Genomic DNA, 15,760 nt, shown 5'->3' with positions numbered 1-15,760 from the left:
GAGTGACAGTCAATTTGCATATTCCCTTTTTATTATATAAGACTAGAGGCCCAGTGCACGAATTCGTGCATGGAGGGGTGTGTGTGTTCCTCAGCCCAGCTTGCACTCTCTCCACTCTGGGTCCCCTTGAGGGATGTTCCAGTGCCTGTTTATGCCCGATCCTCCCCTAAAGGCCTGGTAACCCCCAACTGCCCTCCCCTGCAGGCCTGGTCCCCCCCCCCAACTGCCCTCCCCTGCAGGCCTGGTCTCCCCCAACTGCCCTCCCCTACAGGCCTAGTCCCCCCCCAACTGCCCTCCACTGCAGGCCTGGTCACCCACAACTGCCCTCCCCTGCCATCCTGGTCATCTCTAACTGCCCTCCCATGCAGGCCTGGTCCCCTCAACCTGCCCTCTCCTGCAGGCCTGGTCCCCCCACCTTCTTTCCCCTGCTGGCCTGGTTGCCCTTAACTGCTCTCCACTGCTGGCCTGGTCGCCCCCAACTACCCTGACCCACTAGCCCAGTCAACCTTAATTTCCCTCTCCTGCAGGCCTGGTCCCCCCAAACTGCCCTTCCCTGCAGGTCTGGTCCCCCATAACTGCCCTTCCCCACAGGCCTGAGTTCCCCCAAAATGTTCTCCCCTGCAGGCCTGGTCACCCCAATTGCACTCCTCTGCCGGCCTGATCACCCACAACTGCCCTCCCCTACTGGCCTGGTTCTGCCAACTGCCCTCCTCTGAAGGCCTGGTCACCGCTAACTGCCTTTCCCTTCTGGCCTGATCGCCCACAACTGCCTTCCCCTGCCAGCCATCTTGTGGTGGCCATCTTGTGTCCACATGGTTGCAGCCATCTTTGACTACATGGGGGTAGCCATCTTGTGTGTTGGAGTGATGGTCAATTTGCATATCACTCTTTTATTAGATAGGATGGTATTTAAAACTCTCTATTATGACTACAGATATGCATAGTATTATTTCTTTATACACTTTGCTTTGGTTATTTTGAATTTTTATTAGTAGGTGTTACCATTTGATAATTGGTATTGTTTTCAAAAATTGATCTATAAATTATTATGAAATTAGAGGCCTGGTGCATGAAAATTCATGCACTGGAGGGTGGGTCCCTCATCCTGCCTGCCCCCTCTCACAGTCTGGGAGCCCTCAGGGAAGGGAGGCAACCTGGCGATCAGGGGAAGGCAAAGTCCCCATCACACCTCTGCTGCTGCTACTGCTGGCAGCGCAAGCCTCGGCTGGCTCTGGTTACCTGAGCCTCGGTCGGCCCTGAGCAGCTGGGGGGCTGAGAGGACTGGGGGACTCTGGAGGCAGGTGCGAGGCAAGGCTGGGCCCACTTGCTGCCCTGGCAGGGCTGAGGGGACTGTAGGAGCTATAGGCGCCATTATCTTTGAGGGCATAGCAGTCAATTAGCATATTCCCTCCTTATTGGCTGTGGGCGCCGCCATCTTTGCAATGGCATGAGGGTCAATTAGCATATTCCCTCTTTATTGGATAGGATTTTTTTTCTGTAGGCTTTGAACCACTGTGTCTGATATTAGCATAAGTAAAACATCTCTCTGTGGTTACTGTTTAAATAGATCTTTTCCTATCTTTTTCCTTACAATCTTCTTGTGTACTACTATTTAAACATTTCTTGTAAAAAGTATGTTAGTTTCTAAAATGCAGTCTAAAAATCTTTGTCTTTAAATGTTGAGTTTGTTTGGATTTGATGTAACTACTGGCATATTTACATTTGTATGTACCATCTTATCCTATACTAGTGACCCAGTGCACAAAATTCATGCAGGGGTAGTGTCCCTACCAGTTGCTGTCTGGGGCCTTTCTTCATTCTGTGCTGCCCCCTGGTGGACAGCGCACCTCATAGTGAGCCATCAACTCCCAGTTGGTCAAACTCCCGAGGGGACACTTTGCATATTTGGCTTTTATAGATATAGATTTCTTAAAAAGATATATTTTATTGATTTTTTTACAGAGAGGAAGGGAGAGGGATTGAGAGTTAGAAACATCAATGAGAGAGAAACATCGATCACCTGCCTCCTGCACACCCCCTACTGGGGATGTGCCCACAACCAAGGTACATGCCCTTGACCGGAATTGAACCTGGGACCTTTCGGTCGCAGGCCGACGCTCTATCCACTGAGCCAAACCAGTTTCGGCTAGATTTCTTTTCTATTTGTCCAACTTGTTTTATATTTTTTTCCTATTCTTTCATATTTTAAGGTATTTTTTATCATTAAATTTTTCTACCATTTTATTCTTAATAACACATTTTAGAAGTATTCCTTTATGTGATACTCTATTAATATAATAAGAATGTGAATATTAGTAATAAATATTGAATTGGTGATTGCCATGCTAGGCACTATAAATTGCACTACACTATTTTCCTCTTTAATATGGAAAATTTTAATATATATTTTATCATATTTAAAAAATTTTATGCTTCAATGGACATAATCAAGAAAGTGAAAAATCAACCCATTCAGAATGGGAGAAAATATTAACATATTATATATGTGATAATGTACTTGTATGCATAATACATTAAAAATTCTTTATATCTATATATATAAAAAGCCAGCAACCAGAACGCAGAACATGTGTGGCAATGTTCATAAAAGCAAAATGTGGAAACAACCAAAATGTTCATGAGCTGATCAATGGGTAAATAAATGAAGTATATCCATACATAGACTGTTGGGGACAACAAAGGGGTTCTATAATAAATCTAACCAAAAATAACCTCACAGCATGATCTGATAATAAAATTCTTAAGTGGTAAGGTCATGGTGGGTAGTCATCCTCATGCTTATACAAAAATTTATCTGTGACATAACCAAGCCCTTCTCATTGTTTTTGTGTGTATAGGTTCATATACCTTTACAAGGTCATATTAGTCCTCTTTTTCAGACTCCTCACAGGCATAACTACCCTCAAGGGAGCACATAATCTTGTTAACTATCATGTAATCTTCCTTATGCTACCTCCTTAATTCCAAATGTATAAAAGAGACTGCAAAACAGTCATTCTCAGGAGCATTCACTTCCTGGCATGTTGACTGTTTTGTTCAAAAAATCTCTTACAAAAATTGAGGTTAGTTGCTGTGGTTCAGTTGGTTGGCCATCATCCTTTTCACTGGGGACTGCTGGTTCACTTCCCAGTCAGATCGCGTGCCTAGGTTGTGGGCTTGATCCCCAGTAGAAATCAGCAGGAGGCAGCTGATCAATGCTGCTCTCATATTGATGTCTCTCCTTCTTTCCCTCTCTCTCTTAAAAATAAATATTTAAAATTCTCTAATGGGTTTGGACATTTCTTATATTGACACTATTACTCAGCAAAACAAAGCTATCACATGCATGAAACTCAAAGAAGCCACTTGCAAATATCATATGATTCTATTTGTCTGAAATATCCAAAATATGGTAATTTATAGGATAGAGATTAGATTGATGGTTGTGTAGGGCAGGGGGATGGGGAGCAGGGGGATGGGGAATGACTTTTAAGGCATATGAGATTTCTTTTTGGTCTGGTGAAAATGTCATAAATTTAGATTATATTGACAGTTTCATTACTCTATAACATACTACCTGCATTTGATGTTTATATATTAAACATTGAATTTTATGATATATAAAATATATATTACTAGAGGCCTGGTGCATGAATTTGTGCATGGGTGGGGTCCCTTGGCCTGGCCTGGGATTGGGGTCAATGGGGGCCTTCTCACCCAGTCATGATCAGGGTGGGGCTGCTGTAGGGGAGGGACTGCAGGAGGTTTGCTGGCTGCAGAAGGTTGGCTGTGGGAGTGCACTAACAACCAGGTGCAGCTCCTGCATTGAGCATCTGCCCCAAGGTAGTCAGTGTGTGTCATAGCAACCAGTTGACTGATCATTGGGTCGACCAGTCATTACGGTTGCTTAGGCCTTTATATATATATAGATCCTAAAATATGTTAAAATTATTATAGTAAAAATATTTTTTTAAGTAGAAAGTTATTGTAAATGTAAGAACATCCAAACCAGTAGAGAATTTTTATGTTTATTTGAACAAAACTAATGACATATGCTGGGAACAAGAGATCAAATGACCCTATGAATAACAGTTTTGCATCTGCTTTTATACATTTGAGTTTAAGGGGAAAACAAAGTAAGATTACATGTAGTTGGAGGAAGCAAAGCAGGGATTGGATTACAGGATACAGTTAATAAGATTATGTGTTCTCTTAAGAGTTAATGCCCCCCTTTTAAAAAAATATATTTTTATTGATTTCAGAGAGGATGGGAGAGGGAGAGGGATAGAAACATCAATGACAAGAGAGAATCATTGATCAGCTGCCTCCCACATGCCCCCCACTGGGGACCAAGCTCACAACTGCAACCCGGCATGTGCCCAGACTGGGAATCAAACCCACAATTTCAACCCAGCATGTGCCCGGACTGGGAATCAAACCGTATCTTCCTGGTTCACAGGTCAATGCTCAACCACTGAAGCACACCAGCTGGGCAGTGCCATTTTGAGGGGTATTTTTTCTAGTATTTGAAAGGAGTGTTAACCTAGATGCATACGAACAGTGGGCAGGCCTGGTGTAAAACCTTTCAGTAAATAAGTTATAGGCCTGGAGCATGTCTACTCATCATGACCTTCCCAGTTAGGAATTTATGATCAGATCACCCTGTGAAGTACTTTCCATGGAACTCCATTTTTTGTCCACAAGATTTATAGTTTCAGAATTGTTTGGCACTAAATTGAAATACTTTATGCAACTTCTTGAGTTCTTCATTCCTTCATTCTATGGGTTCTCTCATATTTTTTAAAACGTGTCCTTGTAGTGACCAATATAAGTTTGTGTAAACTTGTGTGGAAAATTGGTGCAGTAATTGGTTACATGTTCAATCAGGTTAAATGCAACTTTGAAATTAATGTCTGGTTGAAAATAAAAAAAAAAGATTTAAATTAGTTAAATCATGTTAATAATTTCAAAGTCCATCTCTCAGTATGGGATAAAACTTGTACTCTTCATTGACAAAAGAATCTATAAATACTATTAAAATTGTGGTACTCACGATGGGTCATTAATGACTGTCTTCAATGCATTGAGTAAATCTGCAGTAGACATGGTGTTGAAGTCCATTCTGATAGCTGCTCCCTTGGTCTTCATGTGAGCAATGTTATCAGGTTGATCCGCAAACATAGGGATGCCCACCATAGGGATCCCATGATAGATCGCCTCATAGATGCCATTGGTTCCACCATGAGTTATAAATGCTTTGGTTTTTGGATGACCTAGGATTGGGTGAATTTCAGTAAATTATTAATTATAAGTCTTAGAAATAAAATGAGAGTTGGGCAAGAAGAGCACTCAGGCACTGTATTTTAGATTACAGGTTATTATACACATGAAACTGCATTAAAATATATTTTAGATCTCAGAGAAAGAAGAACTTTAGTTGCAGAAGAGGTAAATAGATACTGGTATGGCATTGTGACTTGAAAAATGAATACAAGATTGCTGGGTAGACAAGTTGAAAGAGAACGTTCTGCAAGGTGTGGGTGCTGGGTTGATGGTGTCAATGGGGAAAAAGGAGGACATCTCTAATACTTTTAACATAAAGATACATTTGAAAAAAAGAAAAAGAACATTATGGATAAAAAATAGCATGTGCAGAAAAAAAGGAAAAAAGAAAAGGAGGTTAGAACATATTCTCTTAAAGAAATAGTGAAGTCACCGAGTATTATATATGGGATGTCCAGGCAGCAGGAAATGTGAATGTGGTGATTCTGGAATCAGAAAGAATAGACCACACTTTATGGTGAAATGTGTTGTCACTTCATCAAAAACATTATGCTATTTCTCTATTGAAAATGGAGTCACTGGTAATAAAAGAGGTGCTCTTATTTTTTAATGGCAGTGAATGAATACCCATACAGAAGTGGAAAAAATAGAAATAAGAAGGGAGAAGTAGGAGGCAAAGTGGTAGTTATTGAAAAATTCTTCATGGGAAGTAATTACACCTGAAATAAAGATCTTTGACTTCAGACATAAGGGAGGAGACAGTCTGTAATAAAATGTTAGCTTTTATATATTATCCTTTTTCCCCAGGACTGGCAAAGAAATATAAGGAAATGAAGTTTTATTTTGAGTTTTTCTAAAATAAATGTTCAATAAATTTGTTTCTTTTTGAAGTATTAACAATTTTGAGTTATTGTTATTTTAGTGTTTGTTTTTCAGTCTCACCAAGGATGTCATTCTGGGGGATCCACTTATAGAGCCGAGTATTTGGCCCTAAAGTATCTGGTTTCTTGCCATCAAATCTCCATAGAACCTGTTAAAGTAAAGAAAATATTTTATTCCATGAGTTGACCTAAAGGTACAGCATATTCATATTAAAACAAATTAAGAGATAATCTAGTTAAAGCCCTTCATAGACAGATAAATAATAAGGACAAGAGATTTAAAATGAGAACTATTATAACATTTGGTATGATAGAAATACCCACATTTTATGTGTTTATTTTTACATTCAATCAAGTATGAATGCAATAATGATATTGAACACATACCGGTATACTAATGAGGTCATCAGTGATGAATTGAAGTATTTAAAACATTTTAGGCCTGGCCAGCATGGCTCAGTGGTTGAGCATTGACCCATGAACCAGGAGGTCACGGTTTAATTCCCAGTCAGGGCACATGCCAGGGTTGTGGGTATGTGGAAGGCAGCTGATCAATGATTCTCTCTCATCATTGGCATTTCTATCTCTCTCTCCCTCTCCATTCCTCTCTAAAATCAATAAAAATATATTTCAAAAAATTTGGGTCTAGTCATTATAATTCTAGTGCAAAAAAGTAGGTATTTACTATACATCCTATTAAGTAAAAGCCTAATATGCAAATCGACCGAACAGCAGAACAACCAGTGGAATGATTGGTTGCTATGATGTACACTGATCACCACAGGGCAGACACTCAATGCAGGAGCTGCCCCTTGGTGGTCAGTGCTCCTCCACAGGGGGAGCACCACTCAGCCAGAATCCAGGATCATGGTTGGCAAGTGCAGAGATGATAGCAGAGCCGCTCCTGCCCCCATGATCGTGCTAAGGAGCAGCAAGCCAAGCGGTAAGAAGTAGCGTGCAGGCATGCAGTAAGGAGGGAAGGGTCCTGGATTATGAGAGGAGCATCCCTAAGCTGGCAGTCAGACATCCCACAAGGGCTCCCGGATTGTGAGAGGGCACAGGCTGGGCTGAGGGACACCCCCCTCCCAGTGCACGAATTTTGTGTACTGGGCCTCTAGTTTATGTATAATTTCTCTCAATTTGCCGTGTAATATTAACCTGTATTTTTAAGTATTACAGAAGGGAGTTTTCTTATATCTACTTGTCTTATAAGTTATTTTTTTACATAAAAAATTTAACTTTATTTTTACTTTTTTTCTGTTTTATTTGTCTATTTAAAGTCACTAATTAGTTTTTCTTTTTATACTTTTTCTTTTTTATTGAATTTATTGGGTGACACTGATTAACAAAATTATACAGGTTTTAGGTGTACAGTTCTACAACACATCATCTGTACACTGTATTGTGTGTTCACCACCCAAAGTCAAGTTTCTGCCCATCACCATTTATCCACCCTATACCCTCCTCCACCTCTCCTCATCCCCATCTCCATCCCCTCTGAAATCACCATACTGTTGTCTCTGTCCATGACTTTTCCCCTTTCTTCATTTTTTTCCAATCCCGCCACTCTCCTCTTCCCCCCAGCCTCCTTACCCCTACACTGAGGGCTCTCAGTTGCTATCTATAAGTCTGTTTCTTTCTTGTTTGTTTATTTAGATTCCACATATGAGTGAAATAATACAGTATTTGTCTTATTCTTACTGACCTGTTTTACTTAGCATAATACTCTTCAGGTCCATCCTTGCTGTCCCCAAAGGAAAGATTTTCTTCTTTTTTACGGCAGAGTAGTATTCCACTGTGTAAATGTACTACAGCTCTTTGATCCCCATGAACCAAAGATTTACTACTATGTCTAGGATTGGAAATTTTTTAAGTGTAAAAAAGAAGAACCTGTAGGCACTTTATTACAGTATAGCTGTTGAAAAAAATCCAAAATTGTGATGATGCTAAAGTTTTTTTCAAGTAAGTGTTAACACTTCCATGACACACTATATATCATGGACAGCACTGATTACTATCTGACCTGTAGCCAAGCTATTTTTATATCCAGGAAAAAGAATATTCTGATTTTGGGATTCTCATAAATATCAGCAGTTCTCATAAACTGGATTATAATTTACTAGTGCTTAATATTTATTTGTTATGTGAATGTTAAAGTAGCAGCATATTTTCAGCAAAAATTAGCACAGGCTATAAACAGAAATTACATCAGTTAGGAAATGGAAAAGTAGTTCATAAATACCCAAAGACTGCAGGTGTATTCTATTCTATCAATATATTGGAAAATATCTTACTACTTTGTTTTATGGAGAAGGGAGCATCTGAACTTTTCTGTACTGGGCTTACTTCTACTGGACTTTTCACATAGTCCCTACTCCTTCCTCAACCAGGAGAAGTTATTATTCTGATGGGTTAGAAGCAAAGATTTTTTGGAGCAATCCTATCTAATAAAAGAGTAATATGTAAATTGACCACATATCCACTACACCCACAAGCCACACCCACCAGCCAATCACAATGAGTATGCAAATTAACCCAACCAAGATGGCTTAGGCCACAGAGCTGCAGCAAGCAGGAGGCATGGGTTTCTCTGGCAATGGAGGAAGCCAAGGTTCCCTGCCGCCCTGACCGGCCCAGGTGTACACGCAAGGCTACAAAGTTTCAATTATAGAAGATAAATAAATCCCCCAAAAAATGACTGAGGCCACGGAATAAGCAGGAGGCTTGGCTCCGCTCAAAGCTACAAAGTTTCAATTGTAGAAGATAAATAAATCCCAGATACCAGGGCCTCTGCTTGGGTCGCCAGGGGGTGTGGCCAGCCTGCAAACCACCACGGGCCCCTCGCCCAGGCCACCCCATGCCCCAAGGGAACCCCCACCCTGATCTGGGATACCCTTCAGGGCAAACCAGCTGGCCCCCACCCGTGCACCAGGCCTCTATCCTATCTAATAAAAGAGTAATATGCAAATTGACCATCACTCCAACACACAAGATGGTTGCCATATGTGGACACAAGATGGCCACCACAAGATGGTCAGCAGGGGAGGGTAGTTTGGAGGGACCAGGTCTGCAAGGGAGGGTAGTTGTGGGTGATCAGGCCAGCAGGGGATGGCAGTTGGAGGGACCAGGCCTGCAAGAGAGGGCAATTTGGGGCGATCAAGCCTGCAGGGGAGGGCAGTTAAGGGTGACCAGGCTGGCAGAGGAGGGAAGTTGGGGGTGACTGGGCCTGCAGGGAAGGGCAGTTGGGGGGGACCCAGGCCTGCAGGGGAGAGCAGTTGGGGGGACCAGGCCTGCAGGGGAGGGCACTTAGGGGTGACTATTACTGCAGGGTAGGGCAATTAGGGGCAATCAGGCTGACAGAGGAGCAGTTAGGCATCAATCAGGCTGTCAGGGGAGTGGTTAGGGGGTGATCAGGCTGGCAGGCAGAAGCGGTTAGGGGCAATATGGAAGTCAAGCAGGCAAGCAGTTGGGAGCCAGCAGTCCTGGATTGTGAGAGGGATGTCCGACTGCCCGTTTAGGCCCGATCCAGGTAGGATCGGGCCTAAACGGGCAGTCGGACATCCCTTGAGGGGTCCCAGATTGGAGAGAGTTCAGGCTGGCCTGAGAGACACCCCCCCCCCCCCCCGTGCACGAATTTTGTTCACCGGGCCTCTAGTATTTTATAAAGCACACAGTCACCTTAATGTGGATCCACCGGCCCCCCACCCCCATTTCTAATTTATCTTTCTCCACTTTTATAGGACGTAATCAACCAGATCGTGACAGTTTTTCTTTCTCTAGATCACTGTGGCTGGCTTGGGAACCTGGACCCAGCTTAGTGAGTCCTAGCTATTCTTTCTCTGAACGGCACCCAGAAATCACACTGAATAGGCCTATTTAAAAAATTAGGGAAGTAAGAGTGGCCTGGATTACTTAGCAAACTTAAATGGCATGACTTCATTCAGACTGTTATCAATTCCTGCTTAACATTACTGTTAGAATTTTACTCCTTTCTGAGAACATGTGGTGTGTACCATGTCTTCAGGAATCCTGCAATGAGATGGAGCCAATGACAGGGCAGCGTTTGGTGATTTTGGTATCCTCCTGCAATATCACTGTAACACCAAACTTTACATTGTACCTCTTAAATATATTTCATTCTGATCACATTGTTAAGCTAAAGTTACTGTTAAACACAACTTTTGTACTACTATTTTAGCACCTGCCCTGTATCTTTTGGTTTGAATTCATAGCTGAGATAAATAGGAGCTATCATAATGGCTTACATGTCACACAGGAAATTTATGTAATTAGCGCCTATATAGCTGTGCACTATTAAGATGCTTATTCTAACCTTTTGTGGAATCTGGGCAAGGGCTGATGCAATCACATTGGCTCTTTCTTCTGATATGTTCCTGACCATTGATCCCAAAGTAAACACGACAATACCATGTTTTCCAGAGCTCTGGACAAACTCTTCCATCTCCTGTAAAGAAAAAAATTGCTCCATCACAAAAGAGTAATAGCATAGCAAATGCAATTGAAAGGAATGCTTTCAAACAACTAATGAGAGAAATCAAGTATTATCTGGAGTTATGAGTACTTATTTTTTTTACAAGTTGTGCTAAAATATACATAACATAATATTTACCATCTTAACAGTCCCTAAGTGTACAATTCAGTAATACATATATTCACATTATTGCACAACCAAGCTATCGAACTTCTTCATCTTGCAAAACTGCAACTGTACCCGTTTTGCAATAATTCCCTCTTCACTGGTCCCTGGTAACCATGATTCTATTTTCCGTTTCTGTTTTCTAGACCAGTCTGGATATATAATATAAGTGGAATCATCCAGTATTTGCCTTTTGTCGGTGACTCACTTCATTTAACATGATATGCTCAGGCTCTATCCATGTTATAGCATGTGTTAGAATTTACTTCCTTAATTGCATTGTATGTAAATAGTACATTTTTCTTATTGATTCTTCTGTCAGTGGGCTCTTGGGTTTATTCTACTTTTGAGTTGTGAACAGTGCTGCTATAAATGTGGATATGCAAATATTTTATTGAGATCATGATTTTAATTCTTTTGCATATATACCAAGTAGTGGAATTGCCAGACCATATGATAATCCTACTCTTATTTTTTTGGGAGAATCTCCATTGTTTTTAGTAGTTGCTTTTTTAAAAAAAAAACAATTCAATATTTCTGTTCCTGTGGAAGGATGCATGGTATATGAGATTGATTTCATTTATCATGTATATTTTTGCAAGAAATACACGTTTTATACACACACACACACACACACACACACACACACACACACACACACCCCAGAGGGGCCCAGTGCATGAAAATTCATGCACTGGAGGGGGGATCCCTCAGCCTGGCCTGCCCCCTTCATAGTCCGGGAGTCCTCAAGGGTGGGAGACAACCCAGCATTCACCGGAAGGCGATGCCCCCATCATTCCTCTGCTGCTGTCACTGCCAGCAGCACAAGCCTTGGCCGGCCCTGGTTACCTGAGCCTCAGGTGACCCTGGGTGGCTAGGCAGCTTCCATCTGAGGCTTTCCTGGGCCTTGGGCTGGCCCTGGGTGGCTGGGTGGCTGAGGGGACTTGGGGACACTGGAGGCAGGCTCTTGGAGCGGCCAGACCTGCCTGCCACCTCGGCAGGGCTGAGGGGACTGGGCACTGCCATCTTGTGGCTGTGGGTGCCACCATCATTGTGAGGGTGAGATGGTCAATTAGCATGTTCCCTCTTTATTAGATAGGATATGTATATATCCTATCTATATGTATCCTATCTATGTGTATTCTATCTATCTATCTATCTATCTATCTATCTATCTATCTATCTATCTATCTATCTATAGATATCTCACCAAGAAATGAAATAGAGCCAGTACACAGTAGTTAGACAATTTTATATGACTATTTATAATGTTTTTAATGACTAATATGGACTCTTGGAAGGAAGCCACATAGCAGTTCTGTATTCACTTTTTATTCTTTATCATTATGATTCTACACAATCACTTCTGTTTCATTTAAGACAGGCTTTCTGTAGGAGTATTTTAGATGATGCATTAATGTTTTATTTCCCTAAGAATTATGACTGGAATCACTATGTAACTTTCTCTCTCATTTCTGTAATACTTTGTTACAGTTTCCTAAATACTTCCTCTGAGTCACTTTTGTATGGCTAGAAGTTAAGGGTAGTTGATATTCAGGAGTGTGGTATAATGGTTTGGAATGTCCTTGAAATAGTCCTAAGAGTCCTATGCATGTAATATAGAATTATGTATGTACAGTTACATATTTGATTGACCATATTTATGACCTTATTTACATATGACACCTGAAATCATATTGTAAAATTAATGTCTCATTAGAAAGTGCTAAGAGTGATTTGCTGTGAGGGACTCCATTATCACTTTACCAAGTTCTCCACGGACCACATAATTACAATGAGAAGGTACAGCAGGGCTGAAACCCTCTTCATTAGCTCATTTTCACCTGTTTAAGTCTCTGTTTAAGTCAGATTTTGTTTGAAAATAATTTTGACATGTGATCCCTAATCCTTGCCAATATTTATAATTTCATTACTTTCGACACTGGCGTTATTCCTCATTGTTCAGTGTACTCTTCCCAAAACATGAAATGTAGATGATCCAAGTGTTTCCTGGATCTTTTATTAAAACTGCATATTCATACCTTTTTTGGTCCCTTCTGTTTTAAATGTATTATTTGTTTTTTCTCTCTTTAAAAAATAATAACTAAAACCTTCCCAAATAAAACTGTACAGTACTTTCCAAAAATGTCATTGTCATAAAGTTTTTTTTCGAAATGGTGCTTTTACAGATAAAAGAAAGTAGCATAAAATGTTTCAGACTTTGTGCAGACTATACAATGTTTAGGCCATTCTTTAAAGTTATAATTTATTATGATGCTGTTTAGTTTCATTATGAAGGTCACTAAACATTCTTATCATTCACATGGTGCATCTAGCTAAGGTGTAGGGTTCCTTTGACCTGTAGCAACATTTAAAGTCTCTGCAGCTACATAGAGAGCAGTTTCCTCTGATAGAATTCTAGGAACTAGCAGGGTGATGCCTACATATTGTGCAAACATGAAAATACATCACGGGTACTTAACCACATCTCCCTGGAGTCTGGAGAAGCCAGCAGGTACCTCATAAGGCCTCTCCCTTGAGCTCACCCCTAATTACAAATATCTTCCTGCAAGGAGCTTGTATACACATCTGGCAGCCTACTTTTACCCCTGCCACCCATTGGATAGCTAGATCTACCGGCTTTGATAGCCAATGAGACTTGTATTCATGAGTCCCACAGACCATAGCAACCAAATTTATTAATGGTGCAGGAGCCCCTTCAGAGGCTGCAGCAGTACAGAAGGAGCAGGGAAAACATCTCCCAGTTTCTTCCTGGAAGGACCCTAACTACATACTATCCTGGTTGCTGCCTGAGGGTCCAGCCTCTAATCAGCCTACTTCTAGGTCAAGCATGTCAAACTCACAGCTGGCAGCCTGCATGCCTCCTTTAGGCATGCGACAGCTGGCCACGAGTTTGACATGCTTGATCTAGGTGCTGACTGCAGTTATTTTCATTGGGATACTGACAGGTTTCGGTACACCTTCAATTACATAAGAACAAAGAAGGTAGATTGGACAGTAACAAAGATTTTGAGCCACAACTAAGAGTTCTGGTTGGGCTGATAGATAAGATTCATTTCCCACGTGAAATCATTCTGTCAAGACTGGGAGAGGTGCTTGTTTTATCTAGTGTGCAGGAATCAACCCACAGAGAGTGAAGGAAAATGTAGAAACAGGGATATGTTATATTCCAAACCAAAGAACCAGACAAACCTTCAGAAACATACCTCAATGAAATGGAGATAAGTGACTTACCTGATAAAGTGTTCAAAATAATGGTCATAAGGATGCTAACCAAAGTCAGGAAAATAATGTATGAACAAAGTGAATTTCACAGAGTTGAAAGTATCGAACAGAAATGACAGAGCTGAAGAATGTATTAAATGCACACAAACATTCAATAGAAGGGCTCAAAATAGAATAGATCAAGCGGAAAAGGATCATAAAACTTAAAGAAAGGACAGTGGAGTTCATCCAATCATGAACAAAAGAAAAAAAGAATGTTAGAGAGTGAAGGTAACTTAAGAGACATATGGACTATTATCAGTTGCAACACTATATGCACTATAGAGTTCCTAAAAGGAGAAGAGAAAGGGGGTAGAACAGTTATTTAAAGAAATGATGACTGAGAACTTTCCTAACCTGAGGAAAGAAACAGGTATTCATTTCTAGTCAGCCCAGAGAGTTCCAAAAAAGAGGCATACGAAGAAAGCTATACCAAGACACACTATAATTGTCAAAAATTAAAGACAGGGAGAGAAACTTAAAAGCAGCAAAAGAAAAACAACTGATCATAAACAAGGGAACAACCTAAGCCTATCAGCAGATTTTTTAGCAGAAACATTGGAGGCCAGGGAATGAATGACATGATATATCCATAGTACTGAAGGAAAAGATTGCCAACAAATAATATTGTACCCAATAAAGTTGTCCTTCAGAATTGAATGAAAGATAAAAAGCTTACAGACAATCAAAAGCTGAAGTATTACCAGCCACAAAGGAAGTGTTAAAAGAATTCTTCAAGCTGAGATGATAGGGTGCTAATTAGTAATAGGAAAACAGGAAAGTACAACTCTACTGGTAATGGTAAATACGTAGTTAAATGAGGAATACTCTAATGTAATGGTGGTGGATACATTTTTTATAACTTTAGTATTAGGTTTAAAAAAGTATTAAAAAAATTTTTAATGGATACAATGCCTTTAGAGTTAAGTTGTTATTAGCTTAGACTTTCATAAATATTAAAATAGACTTTCATAAATACAAGACGTTTTATGTAAATCTTTTGGCAACTACAAAGTAATAACCTATAGTAGATACACAAAAAGAAAAAGAGTAAGAATTTAAGCATATCACTGTAAAAATTATCAAACCACAAAGGATAAGAGTAAGAGAAGAAAGGAAGACAAAAGTACAAAACAGCAAGAAAAAAGTTAAAAATAATGGTAGTAAGTCCATACTTATCTATTGATTTTACTTTAAATGCAAATGGCTAGATTCTACAATCCAAATACATAGGTGATTGAGTCCATAAAAAATAAAAGAAAATATGACCAAAATATATGCTACCTAGAAGAGACTCACTTCCGATTTAAGGACACAACACAGATTGAAAGTGAAGGGATGGAAAAGATATTTCATGAAAATGGAAATAATGAAAGCAGGGTTAGCTATACTTATACTAGCAAAATACTCTTTAAGGTAATGGTCACAATAGAGAAAGTGAAATATAATGATTAAAAGGTCAATCCAAAAAGATGATATTGCATTTGTAAATATTTATATACCCAACATAGGAGTACCTAAATGAAAAGCAAATATTAACAGACCTGAAGAGAGATAGATAGCATTTGACAAAATTTCAACATCTAGTCATTATGAAAACTTTCAACAACATGGATATAGAGGGAAATATTACAACCAAATAAAGGCCATCTAT

At 40.1% G+C, this 15,760-nt stretch overlaps 1 protein-coding gene across 5 annotated transcripts in view; it reads right to left on the bottom strand.

Annotated features, from left to right (window-relative positions):
- The window catches only part of LOC307102429 (UDP-glucuronosyltransferase 2B31-like), a gene marked incomplete at both ends in the record, with an annotated part of 259,955 nt that overhangs the window by 123,645 nt on the left and 120,550 nt on the right, over positions 1-15,760 (bottom strand). For 2 of the 5 annotated variants that reach the window (XM_079775984.1, XM_079775983.1), the window contains 3 exons: positions 5,054-5,273; positions 6,226-6,313; positions 10,498-10,629. The exons of 2 other annotated variants lie outside the window; for them this stretch is intronic. In XM_079775984.1, the coding sequence (XP_079632110.1) occupies positions 5,054-5,273; positions 6,226-6,313; positions 10,498-10,629 (440 nt within the window). The remainder of the gene's footprint in view (positions 1-5,053; positions 5,274-6,225; positions 6,314-10,497; positions 10,630-15,760) is intronic. One more of the 5 variants, XM_079775993.1, reaches the window with a different exon arrangement.

Source organism: Cnephaeus nilssonii, assembly GCF_951640355.1.
Source record: "Cnephaeus nilssonii genome assembly, chromosome: 1".
Lineage (NCBI taxonomy): Eukaryota > Metazoa > Chordata > Mammalia > Chiroptera > Vespertilionidae > Cnephaeus > Cnephaeus nilssonii.
This window is presented reverse-complemented; position numbering and strand designations above follow the sequence as displayed.